The sequence below is a fragment of the Monodelphis domestica genome, chromosome 8 (assembly GCF_027887165.1).
Source record: "Monodelphis domestica isolate mMonDom1 chromosome 8, mMonDom1.pri, whole genome shotgun sequence".
Classification (NCBI taxonomy): Eukaryota; Metazoa; Chordata; class Mammalia; order Didelphimorphia; family Didelphidae; genus Monodelphis; species Monodelphis domestica.
This window is the reverse complement of record NC_077234.1, coordinates 223,630,202-223,645,312: the sequence shown is the minus strand read 5'-3', so window position 1 is coordinate 223,645,312 and position 15,111 is coordinate 223,630,202. Positions and strand designations below refer to the sequence as shown.

The window sequence follows — 15,111 nt, the reverse complement described above, 5'->3', positions numbered from 1 at the left end:
ATATTTGTTAAAAAGCCACAGTAAATACTTCTGACCAAGTTGGCTACGTGAACAACAGAAGCAGATTGTCCAGTGTCCAGATACTTACTCCAACAAAAAACCAAAATTCACACCAAAGTAAAGCTTTTAAAAGATCTAATGAGAAACTACAGTGTCTTCTTCCATCACAGAATTGAAAAGGGAAAAAAAAAAGCCAAAAACCCATAGGCAATAAAAAAGTGCCTTGCAAAGCTAGTGCTACATCAGACAAACAAACCAGTAGCATGTTGAGTGGCTAGGTAAAACTGTGTTCCAGGGCAGAAAGAGCTGAGAGTTTTCTAGGAAGAAACCCAGACTGATCACAAATTCCCAAGATCAAGGAACTCACAAAAGCCACCCCGAGTGTCAACAGCTAATAGAGCATGTCAACTAGAAGATTCCTGGGACTCTCCATTCTCTCCTAAGACACCATAAAGAGTTCCAAAGATCCAGTGCTCTGAACCTCATAGATTTAGAGGAGGGTGCCTAATCCTCCAGGTGGAAAGCAGCATAGGATCAAGTAAGATTATTTACTCGGATCTTGGCACAAAATCCCAATTTGATAACTACAGCTAGAGAAATGAACAAGCTAAGAAGACACCAAGCAGTATAAAAATTATAGTAGATAATAGAAATTAATTGATTAATTAATGCTTAGAGGGAGAAAGAACAACTCTGAAACAACTATAAATAGAAACTTCAAAGAAAAAATGTACTATATGAATATCTAGAAGAAATTAGCAGATAAAACATGAAACTAAAGCTTTGCTAAGAATAATAGAAAAAATATAAATATATTAGAAGAAAAAGAGGTAAAACTGTAGTAATTGACATCCTGAAAACTAGACTAGAGAAAACAAATCAGTGACTTCATGATACAGCAGGAAATATTAGAATATAATCTGACCATTGAAGAAATATATGACAAAGGATATAAAAAAATCACTGCCCTGGAAAACAGGAGGGTTCAGAGCAAGAAGGCAATAAATAAGTATTTTTTTGAACATGTTGAATTTGAGATATGTGAAACATCTAGTTTGTAATGACCATTTTGTCATTGTGATATTCTGAAACTCAGAGTTAGAATATAGATCTGGGACATATGATAAGACATTTATTGAAGGCTTGTTAGGTGCCAAAAACTGTACTAAGACTTGGGGATATAAATACAAGAAAGCAAGACATTCCCTACCCTCAGGGAGTTTATATTCTAATAGAGAAGGCAACATATAAAAGGGACATAGAAGAAGAGTGAGATTGGATTAAAATTTTCTAAGCTTTGGTTTAGAAATGATGGTTGGGAAGTGTGTGTGTATCTGTCTTGTAGATTCTGCACAAGGCTCATTAGTGTTTTCAGAGAAAACACACATACACACACACACACACACACACACACACACACACACACACACACAACCCCACTACTTAGCGCTCAGGGCTCTGCTCGTGGCTTAATCTTTTTTTTTTTTAATTAAATTAGAAAGTCCATTATAATGCATTTCTTAGATAGTTAGCCAATAGAGAGTTGGTTTAGCCCAGAATTGAGTATCTCTTCTTAGGAAATTTTATTGATCTGGTTTGGAAAATTGCCCATTGCTTTCAATGAACTGATACCTCTGGCTTCCTCTTCTACCACAGTATTTTTGAGGTACCTTCTGGTGGTGGTCTATGGCTAGTTGTCATGAAACACCATAATTTCAGGAGGGCTCAGAGTAGAAATAGCCCAATAGGCCAGTGGAAAGACATAGGGTACGTGTAATAAATAAGTAAACTAAAACATGTTACTAGTGAGGATTTGTATATAAGAAATAGTGAGAAACATAAACGATTATAAATAACTGAAAAAATATGCTGGTCAATTATGTAGCCAAAATGAGAAGGGTCATACCTTGGGACACCTGAACCATTGAAACATCTTCAACTTTTTGAGAAGATCTTCTGTGAAGAATGTATAGAAAACTATGAGGCACACAAGATTAGAAATTGTAGGGAAGGCATGATCTATATGAATGAAAAGGTAAAATAAGAGATGTGCCACTGGAAAATGAGAATAACAATACTTGTAATATTTGCATTCAAGGGTTGAGAAGTTTTGGGGTTCAAGCAACATGATATGGTCGACAGGGTACTTGATTTAGAGTTAGAATTTCTATTTGAAATTCTACCCTGCCATTTAACTTACTAACCTCAGGCAGGTAACTTCAAATATATTGCCTTCAATTTTCTCTTCTATAAAATGAGGCGTCAGACAGGATGAACTTGAAAGATCTCTTTCAACTCTTAAATTTTTCTAAAAACCATTACCTTCCATCTTAATACTATGCCCTGGGTTCCAAGACAGAAAAGCAGTAAAGGTTTAGGCAGTAGGGGTTAAATAACTTGTCCTGGGTCACAAAGGTAGGAAGTGTCTGAGATCAGATTTGAACACAGGACCTTCCATCTCTAGACCCTTCTCAATCCACTGAGCCACTTACCTTCCCCTCACTTCTAAAATCTTTTAATCTTATAATATACATGATAGAGTTCCTAATCGCTATGTATATGTAAGAATGTATAAAAATGAAGCTTTTCATGTGGCTTGGTTTACTTAAATATAGGTACAATACTTAATTTCATGGACTGATTACTTCTGATTTCTAAAACTAGTAGGCTGGACAATCAACCTTAAAATCCTATTATATCATCATTGATCTACATGATATTGAATTCTTTTTGTACTTTTAGAATTCAAGCTAAAAGGTATGCAGATGGCATGTGATTAGCAGCTTACTGAAATTAGATAGTTATTTGTAGTAGAAAATTAGGGCAGCCATTTTTAAGTTGTAAATGAGAGAATCCTCATTTGCTTATTTGTTTTAAGTATTTTTAATTAAAGTTAGCATTTACACTTAAGATCAGATTGCCTCTTGAAAAATATAGCAGATGCACTTTGCTCAGATTTTTCTGATTCATTGCCAGAAACAAACACATATTAGAGTAACCCTGAAAATAATAAATAATAGTAACCTTAGAGATAATTATTGAACACTAATGTGAGCTTTGAGGACAAAGTGAAAAGTAAGAAACCATCAGCTGAATATTTTAAATGTTTCCTTACAGGAACACTGCCTTACAATAAACATAGGAAGCATTGTTTTGCTTTATTTTTATGTATCAAACTGCACTGTTTGGTTGTGTGGACAAGGGAAAAATTCATTTTGTTTGTGATCTTTTGTTAGGCTCTTGTCATTTGTTAAATATGGTGCTGTGTCATATTCAGTAGGTATCAATAGCGAGAAAGACTGAAAGGAGACCTGATGCATCTTGCTGTCACATTAAATCTAACATAATTATGGGTCATTTGCCTGCCTTCTCTGGTAATTAATAGTTTTAATTGCCTCTAGTTCCAGCGAATTGGTCAAGCTTTTTCCTTATGAGTATAGCATTCTACAATAATTGTCAGCTTCCCTTATCCAATGAATTTTGAGTCAATGTGGAAGTCACTCGTGCCTCTGTATAAACCAGTGAAGACTCTTTCAGAATGCCATATTAATGCTTGTATTTTTTAAAATATCATAAGAAGGCTCCTTCAAAAAATGACATATATCAAAATGCTTGTTAAATTCGATTTTACTGTGCTAGTCATGAAGATTAGAAAACTGCAATAAGGAACATTCACTGTTTTTTTGAAGTAAATTATAATAACCATATTTTATCATACAATCTACTTGGTGTTCTACATAAGAATTGTGTATTCTGTAAATTAAATAAAGTGACTATTTGAAAATAGTCAAATTAACTCTATAATTCAGAAAATGCCTCTGATGCCTCCTACTGGACCCAAGCCTGTGTGCCCTTAGAGAAATCAAGCCAAATTTATAAATAACTTAAGAAAATTTAAATTGGGAAAATTGATAATATTTTTAAATAAATTATAGTTTTGCACATAGGTATGTTAGGGCAAATCAACCCCCCAAAAGTTAATACAAAAAGGAAAGGAAGAACAATTCAAATTTGAAAATTTAATAGTTTGAATAAACATTATTACTACCATGCATTGTCCTAAGTAGTGAACATACAAATCAGTCAATCAACAAGGATTGATTAAGTGCTTATTATATTCTAGGCACTGACTGAGGAAAAGGTATGAAGGAAAAGCAACATCTTTTGTTAGGCTCTCTCATTTGTTAAATATGGTGCTGTGTCATAATCACCTTGCTCTAAGGAGCTTATAATCTAATGAGTGGGGAAATACAGATAGATAGACAGACAGACAGACAGACAGACAGACAGAGACAAAAATAGAGATATACAAGATACAGAGTAGATGAAAGGTAATTGCTGAGAGAAGACACTAGCATCTGGAGGCATCAGGGAAGGTCTAATATACCTTGAGTATGAAGAAAGGGATTCTTTTTTTTTTTTAGTCTTAAAAAGTTTTCATTTAATTAATTAATTTAGAATATTTTCCCATGGTTACATGATTCATGTTCTTTCTCTCCCCTCCTTCAACCCCCCCTCCCATAATCAATGCATAATTCCTCTGCGTTTTATATGTGTCATTGATCAAGACCTAAGAAAGATTCTTAAGTATTGGAAGACAGAGCAAAACCATTCCATGTCCAAGGAATAGCCAGTAAAGGCACTGAGAGGGAAGATAGAGCTGTATAAGATGATCTGGAAGACAGAAAGGAGCTGTTATGAAGAGCTTTCAATGAATAAATGAAAGATAAAGCATTTACTCTGTGCCAGTCACAGAACTAAAGGCTGGGAATACAGATACAAAGAGGCTATCCTTGTCCTCAAAGAGTTTACGTTCTAATCAGGGAAATAACATTTAGCAAAGCAATGTCCATGGAAGTATGTGTAGGTCTGAAGAATCACAGACTGACATGGTGCCAAACACAGGAATTTATATTTGATCCGTGAGGAAATAGCTACTTGAGACAAGGAAACCTATAAGAAAGTAACTAGAGTTGTCCAGGCAAAAAATGATGAAGGTCTGAACAAGGGTGGGCAAGAGAACCCTTAGGAGAGATGATGATGAGTTAGAACTGATTGATGATATTTGAGAGATGCTGATGAGTTAGAACTGATTGATGATATTTGAGAGGAATGAGAGTAAGGTGTGAAAAATAACACTAAAATTGCAAAGATGGGTACCTGGGAAGGAGGGTACTCCTGATAATAATCAGCAAGTTCAAAAGAAATGTGCCTTTAGGGGGACAGAAAAAGAAATTATATTACCCTATCAAAATAAGATCTGCAGTAGTGGTCTAAAACCTCTTCTCCCATCCCTGCTTCCTTTTTCTTCTGTCCTCTTCCTTCTACTCTTAAGCCAGGAGTTTGAATATCAATTAGTTATCAATTCCCCATGTATTTCTTCCTAGCCAGAATTCACATCCCTCCCTAGGGCAAGCTTCCCTGTCCCCTCTTCCTCTTCCCCAATACCTGGTCCTACTTGATGCTGTCAAGAACCCTATAAAAACCTACTAGAATTGCTGGTTTGGGTACCCTCTTACACAGAGCCACAGTAAACCAGACCAGTTTCTATCATCCCTAGTTGCTCCTTATTGCGAATATTTTTCCTCAATGAATCTATCTTATTTTATTTTTTTCTCTGCTGACTATATCTTGTTATGTTATGCTTCCTTGCAGTGAAACTTAGAATTCCAACCCTTATTTAGACTGCAATTAAATCGATATTAAATAGGTTAAGAGTTTTATGTTTCTCAAAGCTCTTTCACATTACCTCCTTTGATCTTGCATTGTGTACTAGCTCAAATATCCATACTCCCATGATTTTGAAGCTTTAAGTTTTTAAAACAGTAATAGAAAATTGTAGGCAAAAATGTAAACATAAACTAATACAGATGACATGTGAGGGCAGCCAGAGGCTTCCAATGTGCAAAGTGCTAGAAGGCCTAAAGACTCCATTTAGCTGTAGAAAAGGTATACCCCAATAAATCAATAAATCAAAGCCATAGCTCAGCTGAAGTTTAGCATGTATCTCACCTTTTCACTCTGAGGCATGTGGCCTCAAGCTCTTCCCCCCTCCCTCTGCCTAGTGCACCTATGAAATCACTGACGTATGCCTTTTTCCTTGAGAATCCAAGCTAGGCTGTTATATATTGATTTATGACCTATAGAAATTATTGTGTAGACTTGATGAGGTAAATGAGATCACATTGTCAATAATTTATCTTCATTGTGTAAGTGGAAACTTGTGCAAAATCCCCAGCTTGCTTTCCCTATATAAAAATAGATGTCACCTTCAATAGCCCTCCTGACCCCACACAGGTGTTTCGTCTCATCCTTCCTACCACACTTGATGGCATGCATTTATAACATGAGAAGAAGAATGAAAAATTTCCCACAGAATCAAGAACAATGAACAGTGTTTTCATTGGGTCTTGTTTTGTATATATTTATTGATAATTTTCCTTCTCATTTTCAATTGTTAATACTTTGTTAACACTGTGACACTATAACAGCATTTGAAGTTAGGAAAGGCCTCAGGTAATAGTCATGATTGAAAAATTCAGTATTTCCTAATTAAATATTAGGAGACACAGTGTGTGGAACTCCGGCCTGTTTCAGACACATTAACTGTGATTCTGGGCAGTAATTTCTTTTATGCCTTAGTATTTTCATCTTTACCCATACCAATAGCACCTATATCCCATGTGACAACAAAATGAGATAAATATACATAATATAATATACATAATATAATATAATATACATACATATATCATATACATATATCATATACATATACATAATATAATATACATAAATGCTAGCTATTATTATAATGACATTATCCAATTAACTAATGACTGACCTATTTATATATGAATTTTATAGTATATAAGCATTCTCTCCAGAAGAACTTTCATGTGTGCATCATTGTACAATTGATCTCTTTAGTTTTTATTTTAAAAAACTAACTGCCTAGCAACCACAAATCTTCAAAAAACATGTTCACAATGTCAAAAGACTGAAAGGGGATTCATTAAAAAATACTAAATTAAAATGATTTCTGATGACTTAGCTGATCAGAATAAACATGGAGAGGAGGAATAAAACCTTTCCAGAAATTATTTCAGATAGAAATCAAAATGCTTCAACAGACTATGAGAAATGACATTTCAAAAATAAAGTTTGATAAATTATAGGAACCAAGAGGCATCTTTGACAAACACTTGGAGATAATAAGAATTTATTAAATAATCAGCTGATTCTGATACCTCCAATTTTTGTCAGATTTATGTTCTATCCATGAATATAAATCAAAGCCTCTATAACTTCATATCCAGTGTGCTTTATATTTTCCCATATTTTCCATAAAGAATCTTTCTAAATGTACTAGAAGACTTCTGAATTTTAAGCCCTTCACAACCTGGCCCTTTCCAACTTTTCCAATCTTTTTATACCTTATTCCCTTCCTCATACTGCATCTATCCAGTAATACATAGGAGTCTATTTCCCAACTCCAGGCATTTTCACTGGCTGTCACCCATGCCATTCCCTCTTCCTTTCTGCTCCCTGGCTTTCTTCAACTGTAATGGAGGAGATGAATGGAAGGAGGGAGGGGAGAGGGGGCAAAGGAGGCTGAAGGGATTGGTTTTTCTCCTCCATTACTTATGGGGAGAGGTAAGCCAAGTCCGGTCTCCTTGAAAAGGGAATGACTCCACAGGGATGTTATTCGTGAGATGGAGGACAGGAGACAGGAGAGAGGTTTGATCAATGAAGTGGCACTGAGTCTCTCACAGAGAAGTGACCACCCCTGAGGACCAAACTGTCCTTGTAAGATAAGATGACCCCTTGTGATTTCTTACCTCCCAAAGGGCATCAACTGCCAGCCCCCGGGGGTGGGGGTTAGATAGGATCAACTGCCAAGGAAAGAGTGATGCCTTCCTTGGTCAGAGATATTGCATCTCAGGAGTTGGAATCAACCCCCTCGTAAAAAACCTAATCTCCTTGTTTGATTCCTGAGACAAACCCAAAACCAAAGTCTAAATATTTCCAAAGGGATTTATTGAGTTATTTGTGGTAGGCAAATGACATAGGTGTGAGGGGGTAAAGGAAAGTGGGTGAAGGGGAGCCCTAGAAGTTGCCCTAGCAGATTGGCTTTTCAAAGTCTGGAGGCCAGAGGCTTTCCAATTGCCAACTGCTTCTTAAACTTACTCTTAAAGTTAACTAAAATTGGTGATATAGCTTAAGGAAAACAAGGTAAGGGAAAAAGAGACCCAAAGGGGAGAATCTAGTTGGCTCCGGCCAGAAAGAGTCCAAACTAAATCTTTTTGAAAAGAGATGTAGCTGTCATGGCAGTCTCAGTGGGGTCCCAGAAGGATGACAGGTCTCAGGATGGGCTCTTGACTCCCACTCCCAGAAAACCACCTACCCTCTTCACTTCCTAGGCTGGAAGTAACTCCTCCTGCCCGTTAGCTTCAAAGTTCCAGCCAGCCCTCAGAACCTAAAGCATTCTCTCCCCTTCCTCTGCTGCTTCTCCGGCCCATCTGTCAATCAGGCGGGCATCTCTCTTCCTTACCTTACACAACTCCCAGCTAAAATCCTAGCTTCTACAAGAAACCTTTCCCAATCTCCCTTACTAGTGCCTTCCCTCTAAATTTATCTCCAATTTATCCTGTATGTGTCTTGTTTCTACACGTTATCCTCCCCCATTAAACCATGAATTTCTTAAGAACTTTGAATCCTCAGAGCTTAGCATAGTGACTCTCTCATAGTAGGCACTTATTCAAAGCTTGTTGACTTAACTTCTTTTAGTACTTCGTGACATTAATATACCATTCATCCTGTCAATCTCTTCACCACATTATTGGCCTGCCTTTTCCAATAAGAATCCCTGATAAAAAGGCATTTTATTCTATTTCTAATTGCAGATTTTTATCACTAATATTGTACTTAAGGATCAGGTTTTGACAGGAAGAGATCTTATAGAACTCTCTAAACCAAGACCCCCAGTTTACAAAAGAGAAAACTAAAGAACATTAATGGGTGTTCTATATGCTCATACCTAGAATTGGGCCTTTCATTATCATTGCAGGTATGTGTAATTTTAATTTTTCTAAGATTGTGGTGTTCTGTGATTCACAGCCACATAGATTCAAGTGAAAAATACTAATACTTGAGAGATGACTTTTGCAATTGTAAATGGCTTTGCACCATTAGCACTGTGTAATTGGAAATCTGTTACCCTAAAAACTGCATTTCCCAGGATTTCACTGACTTCCTGTTGTTACATACTTCGTGTAGACAGAGGGATAAATTCACAGAGGCTGCTGGTCTTAGCCTCTTGGCTTCCTGAGTTGCGAATGTGGTGGTAAGCAGGGATTTTGAATAGGCTGAAAAACCATGGGCCTGTGGTTTTTTACTTTTTTTTTAATTTAAATTTTATTTTTTTTTAAACCCTTACCTTACATCTTGGAGCCAATATGGTGCACTGGTTCCAAGGCAGAAGAGTGTTAAGGGCTAGGCAATGGGGGTCAAGTGACTTTCCCAGAGCCACACAGCTGGGAAGTGTCTGAGGCCAGATTTGAACCTAGGACCTCCCATCTCTAGGCCTGGCTCTCAATCCATTTAGCCACCCAGCTGCCCCCACATGGTTTTTTATTTTGTTACCTTTTTATTCCTTTATTTCTAATGATTATTGATAAAATATTTTAATATAATATTTTAACTATTGATGATATATTTTTAATCTTTATAGCACTGATGTCCAACCGAGCTCATCTTCCTTACATTGAGTAAAATGCTTTCTTGAAATCAATAAGCAACAAACATTTTGTGGTTTTTATAGTATGTACACCTTTCAGTTAGTGGTATGAACATCAAGATATGGTCCAGTGTAAGAAATTATTTTTGAAAAATTTTCCTTGTCTTCTAACATTTTAACAGAGAATTAATAAAGTTCAGAAAGCAAGCAAATATATTATTTGCTAACGGTAGATACTTTTGTGGAGGGGAGATAAAATATAAAAGTACTGACTATGATCTTGTGCAACTTTTGAAATCTTCTGCTTTTTGTGATATCTTGACAAGTGGGCTCTAAAAATACCTTTAAAATTATGACAACTCCAACACATAATTTCTTTCCTCTTTGGCAAAGTTCAACTATTTTTTCCCCTGATTTTATCTTTTGTGCCATTACAGTTTCCTCACATAATATTCAGAGTTGTTCTAATCCAAGTGGTTTCTTACTATTAACAGTAGAGCACTATAAAATTCTGACAGATACATTCCATTTTTCATCTCAGTTATATTCCTTTTGTTTTCAACTGCAGCTGATTTCAGAATAATTTGGGTTCCATTGTATAGAGAACCTGAAAATCAGAGAGGTTTTCATTTGCATAGCCCTGGGATTTGAATTCATTTCTCTTGATCCAATTCTGGAGTTCTTTGCCCCCCATCACTGCCTTTAAATGAAATTTCTAGGTCTGGTCAGCCAGCATTTTTAAAGGACCCACAATGAACCAGGCCCTATGCCAAGTGCTGGGGACACAGAACAATAATCTCTGCCCTCAGAGAGCTCACACACAGTTTTATGGGGGAGACAACATACCAGCAACAGTACAATCAGTATTGAGAAGAAAATTAGAGACAATCAGCAAAGGGAAGTCCCGAGTGTTAAAGTATATGGGGGCATGACAGAAGATAAGAAGACCCGGAGACAGAGAAGGAGGGAGAGGATAGCAGCAAGGAGGGTAACCAGTGAAATGTCCAGCCTCACAGCAAGGAGGCCAGTGTCACTGGATGGGGTTGGGGGAGTGGGGTAAAAATGGGGCAGCGACAAGAATAAGCTGTAAAGTGGAGCATATTCCAAGGCCAGGAACCACCAAAAGAGAACTTTGTATTTGATATTAGAGCCCCTGGAGTTGATTGAAGTGGGGAAAGGGAGGCCTGGTGTGACATTCAGACCTGTGCTGGAGGAATATCAATTAGACATGAAGGAAGGAGGGACTGGAGTGGGGATTCATGCGAAGCAGGAAAACCAACTAGCAGGTACCTGCTGTCATCGAGGAGGGAGAGAAGGCCGTGCTGTGTAATCAGAGATGTTGGGAAGCAACGGGTGACTCCTGTCCTTGCCTCTTGGCCACAGATTACCTAGACATTGGGTGCAAGAGAGAGTGGGACGTTCAAGGTGATGCCCAGGGCCCACGGTTAGTTTGCTCATATATTTCCTGAGAGGGTGGCTATTAGGAGCGATCAGGTGGGAGGCATCATTTGAAGAGAAGAATGCTTATGAATTCTCCATCACTAATTTCAAAGGCAGGAATTAGAGGCAAGGAAAGGAATTAACACCAGTCAGAAATTCTCTCTTATTTAAAAGCATTTAGTCAGTCTAGGAAACAGATAGTTGACTCGGGGGATAGAGTGCTGGGCCTGAAATCAGTCAAATTTGGGTTCAGATATGGCCAGATGGGTGTTAATTATGTGACCTTAGGCAAGTCATTTAACCTCTGTTTGCCCTAATCCACTGAAGAAGGAAATGGCAAACCATTTCAGTAACTTTGCCAAGAAAATCCCATGGACAACATTGGCATGGTATGATCCATGGAGTCACAGAGAGGGACAAGAGGGCAGCTAGGTGGCTGAGTGGATTGAAAGCCAGGCTTAGAGAGATCCTGGGTTCATATCTGGCCTCAGACATGTACCAGCTTGTGTGACCCTGGACAAGTCACTTAACCCACATTGCCTAGCCTCTTTGGCCTTATAACCAATACATAGTTTTGATTCTGAGATGGAAGGTAAGGATTTAAAAAACAAAGAATGGATTGAGAATGAATGACAACAGAAGTCAACCTAGCTTACATTAATATAGTGCTTTCAGGTTTATGGAAGTTCATCCTTTATAATATCCCTTTAAGAAAACTGTAAATATTTATTGTGCCCATTTTATAGATGGAGCCCAAAAAAGTACAAATAATCCTTCCATGTAAAAGGTGTTAAAGGCATTAATATTATACTGTACCATGCTTTTTTATGCATTTCTGTGTTTCTGAACGTTTTTCTTTGTCATCTGCTGGCCTTCACATACTATCTGTGACTTCTGTAAAGCTTTTGGAACATTCCTATTTAATTTCTTATGCTGGCCTGCAATATAGGAAAACCTCAATGGAGAAAGTCACAATGGGAAGGTGTTGGGGTGGTATACAGGATCATTGAATTTCCTTTCTACCTTCAAGTTTTTCCAGACAGTGGTGATGATATTGAAAAATACATTTCGTTGTACATTTGTTTGCTTACAAAATGATAGGCAGTAGCCAGTTTCCTGTTTTAAGTGTGTTTATAATCAGAAATTCACAGAAACATTTACCCAGAACATTTACTAGCTTACTGATGAATATAGTATCATTCTAAAAGGGAATTTCTAAATGAAGAAAAGCACAGGAGCTTTTAAATTCCTTTGTGTCAGTAATCCAGATAATAAAATGGATTTACATGATAAACCAAAACAAATGCTGCACATAGGCACTGAATTTTTTGTGTTAATGAGATTTTTGTTGTATAACACTGGCACACACAGCAACTGAATTTTTAAACAAAAACACCCTAACTATTTAATTTTCAAACTACAGTACATAAAACATTAACAGCCCTGAGAATACTCTATATTTTTAAAACATAAAATTTTCATCATTTCCTCCCCATGCCTATGATGTTTAATTATTGATTAGACAAGTTTTTGTTTTTTAATATAATAGGTTTTTGACTGAGAATTACCAACACAATCTAACATGGCTAAATAGGGTTTTAGTCATGTTTGTCCTTACCAGAACTTTATTAAAGTACATGTCTGAAAAGCCTACCACAACTTGAAAACCTGTTTACAACAATATTCACCAACTCCTTAGACAATTGTTTTTCCTGTCATGTTTTGTCCAGTAAGACAAACTAATGATGATGACAATGATGATAGTTATGGTGGTAGTGATGTTGGGAATAATTGTGAGCATTGTAGGGGTGATGTTGATAAGACTGATGATGATGATGATAGTAAAAACTAAGTTTAAATGTCTCATTACATAAAATAACTTATTGATTTGTCTTTTTGTTCTTGTTCTTTGCCTCATAGTGCCTTGTGTTTGAAGATGCTCCAAATGGAGTTGAGGCAGCACTTGCAGCTGGAATGCAGGTTGTTATGGTTCCAGATGAACAATTAAACCCAGAGTTTACAAGAAAGGCAACTTTGGTGCTGAAATCACTGGAGGACTTTAAGCCAGAGTTATTTGGTTTGCCACCATTTGATTGAAAGATAATTCTAATGATGATCTGTTTTGTAGCATTATTCCCTTACTTGTTATCTTGAATTTTTTTCTATTTCAATGAGGAACTGATAAGAAAGTCAACATGTAATTTAAAAAAGTTTGTTAGTCAATAATTTAGTCACTCTTCCCATCCTATCATGTATTGTAATTTCCAACTACTTCAATGAATTCATCTTGCCCTGACCTCTTTGAGGTAGAATAAACAATGAAAATGGCCAAGATGAATCAAAGGGCAGATCATAATTAACATCTGAATAATCAGTAGTTGATTTCACTAATCTGAAAAATACCCTGCTACTTGTGACTTATGTTTTCCTACCAAAGAGAGAACATGTCTAGACTTAGAAAATATTAAAATTGATGAAGAGGATTTATTTTAGCAAATGCCAAATTGTTATTACAAAAAAAATAAACTTTTAAAAATACTTTTTCTCAATTGTTTTATTATACATAACATGCTTGTATGATAATCCTTTGATAATCCTTTACCTGAAACTGTAGTCTTGTCTACTTCACTGAATATTTTCTACTTCAGTATTTTTTACTTGGATAAAATGAAAATGTTTAACCCAGTTTTAGGTGTAGACTCAGAAAGACCTGACTTCCCACTCCTGGCACTTAATAGTTCTATTACCCTGGACAAGTCATTTAAACCGAGTCTTAGGATGCTCACCAGGACTTTTTTTTTTATTATATTAGAGATTTCATGGAGTGTATTCTCCTTGCTGATGAAATCACAGTTCATTGCCAGAGGTATCCTACTAAATATTCAACAATCAGGTCTTGGAAACTACATGTTTCAAATATGTAATTCCAATTTCCAATAATAAGTTTAATATACATTATTAATATTTCTTGAGACTAGACAATCAACAAAACATTTGCCAATTGCTGTAATAATTTAATACAATTTAATGACTGATTCTCAAGTTGTTGGATCTGGCTCCAGAGTACATCTGGATCATCCTTCCTATATTTGCATAATTTATTTCTAATTCATAAAGCTATGATCATCTTTCAGACCAACTTAATGATCTTAACATGCCTCAATTTTATAGAAATCTTTTTCATGGGTCACTCTGATACAGATCCCTTGACATAACACATCCAAAGGGTGATTATAATTTCAGATTTTCTAAGTATGCTTCTCAATGAATATTGTTCCCTTTTTAAGTGTTCTGAATGATGAAAAATCTATTCAAATAAATGTGTATCTTTCTAAAAGTTACTTTTGACAAAGATCCCATTCACATTGAAAGATAAGTATTGTCATTTTTTTGCTAAGAAATTAATTACATGTAGTCCTATCTCAAAAGCACAGTACTTCCAGGATTAAGAAGAACATAAGAATGCTTTGCCCAGCAATAAATAATTACATTTGGACCCAGAGGGTTAGGTCTCTGTCCATTCTCCCTCACCTTCTTTTTTAAGGATCCAGTATTCTCTGGATCCAGGCTAATAGTCCAGACAGGGTTCCATCCTTGGGAAATCTAACCACCTAAAAGAAGGTCACTTGAGATAATATTTTTTCATCTTTTAGCTCATTGCTTTCAGGTCCCAGACCTCCTGAAGGGGAGTTTTTTCCCTCGCTCTTTCTTCAGCCTAGGAAGAAACTTAACTCCTTTTCCCAAGATATTTTGAGTTATCAGCTCTTTTCTGATCAGTATGGATATTTGTTCTTCATCTCAAAGAATATGTCCCACGTTGCTGAGTCATACATGTTGCTGGGGTGCCCAAAAGTAAGAGAAACTCCCTAGTCTAACATATATAGACTCATTCCCATAAATGTTCTCAATGGGTATCCATTCCATATGTTAAA

At 36.3% G+C, this 15,111-nt stretch overlaps 1 protein-coding gene across 1 annotated transcript in view; it reads left to right on the top strand.

Moving 5' to 3' along the window:
• PUDP (pseudouridine 5'-phosphatase) overlaps positions 1 to 13,717 on the top strand; it is a 177,787-nt gene extending 164,070 nt beyond the window's left edge. Inside the window, exon 4 of the mRNA XM_007500949.3 lies at positions 13,100 to 13,717. Within this exon, the coding sequence (XP_007501011.1) occupies positions 13,100 to 13,276 (177 nt within the window). The 3' untranslated portion in view covers positions 13,277 to 13,717. The remainder of the gene's footprint in view (positions 1 to 13,099) is intronic.
• The last annotated feature ends 1,394 nt before the right edge of the window (positions 13,718 to 15,111 follow it).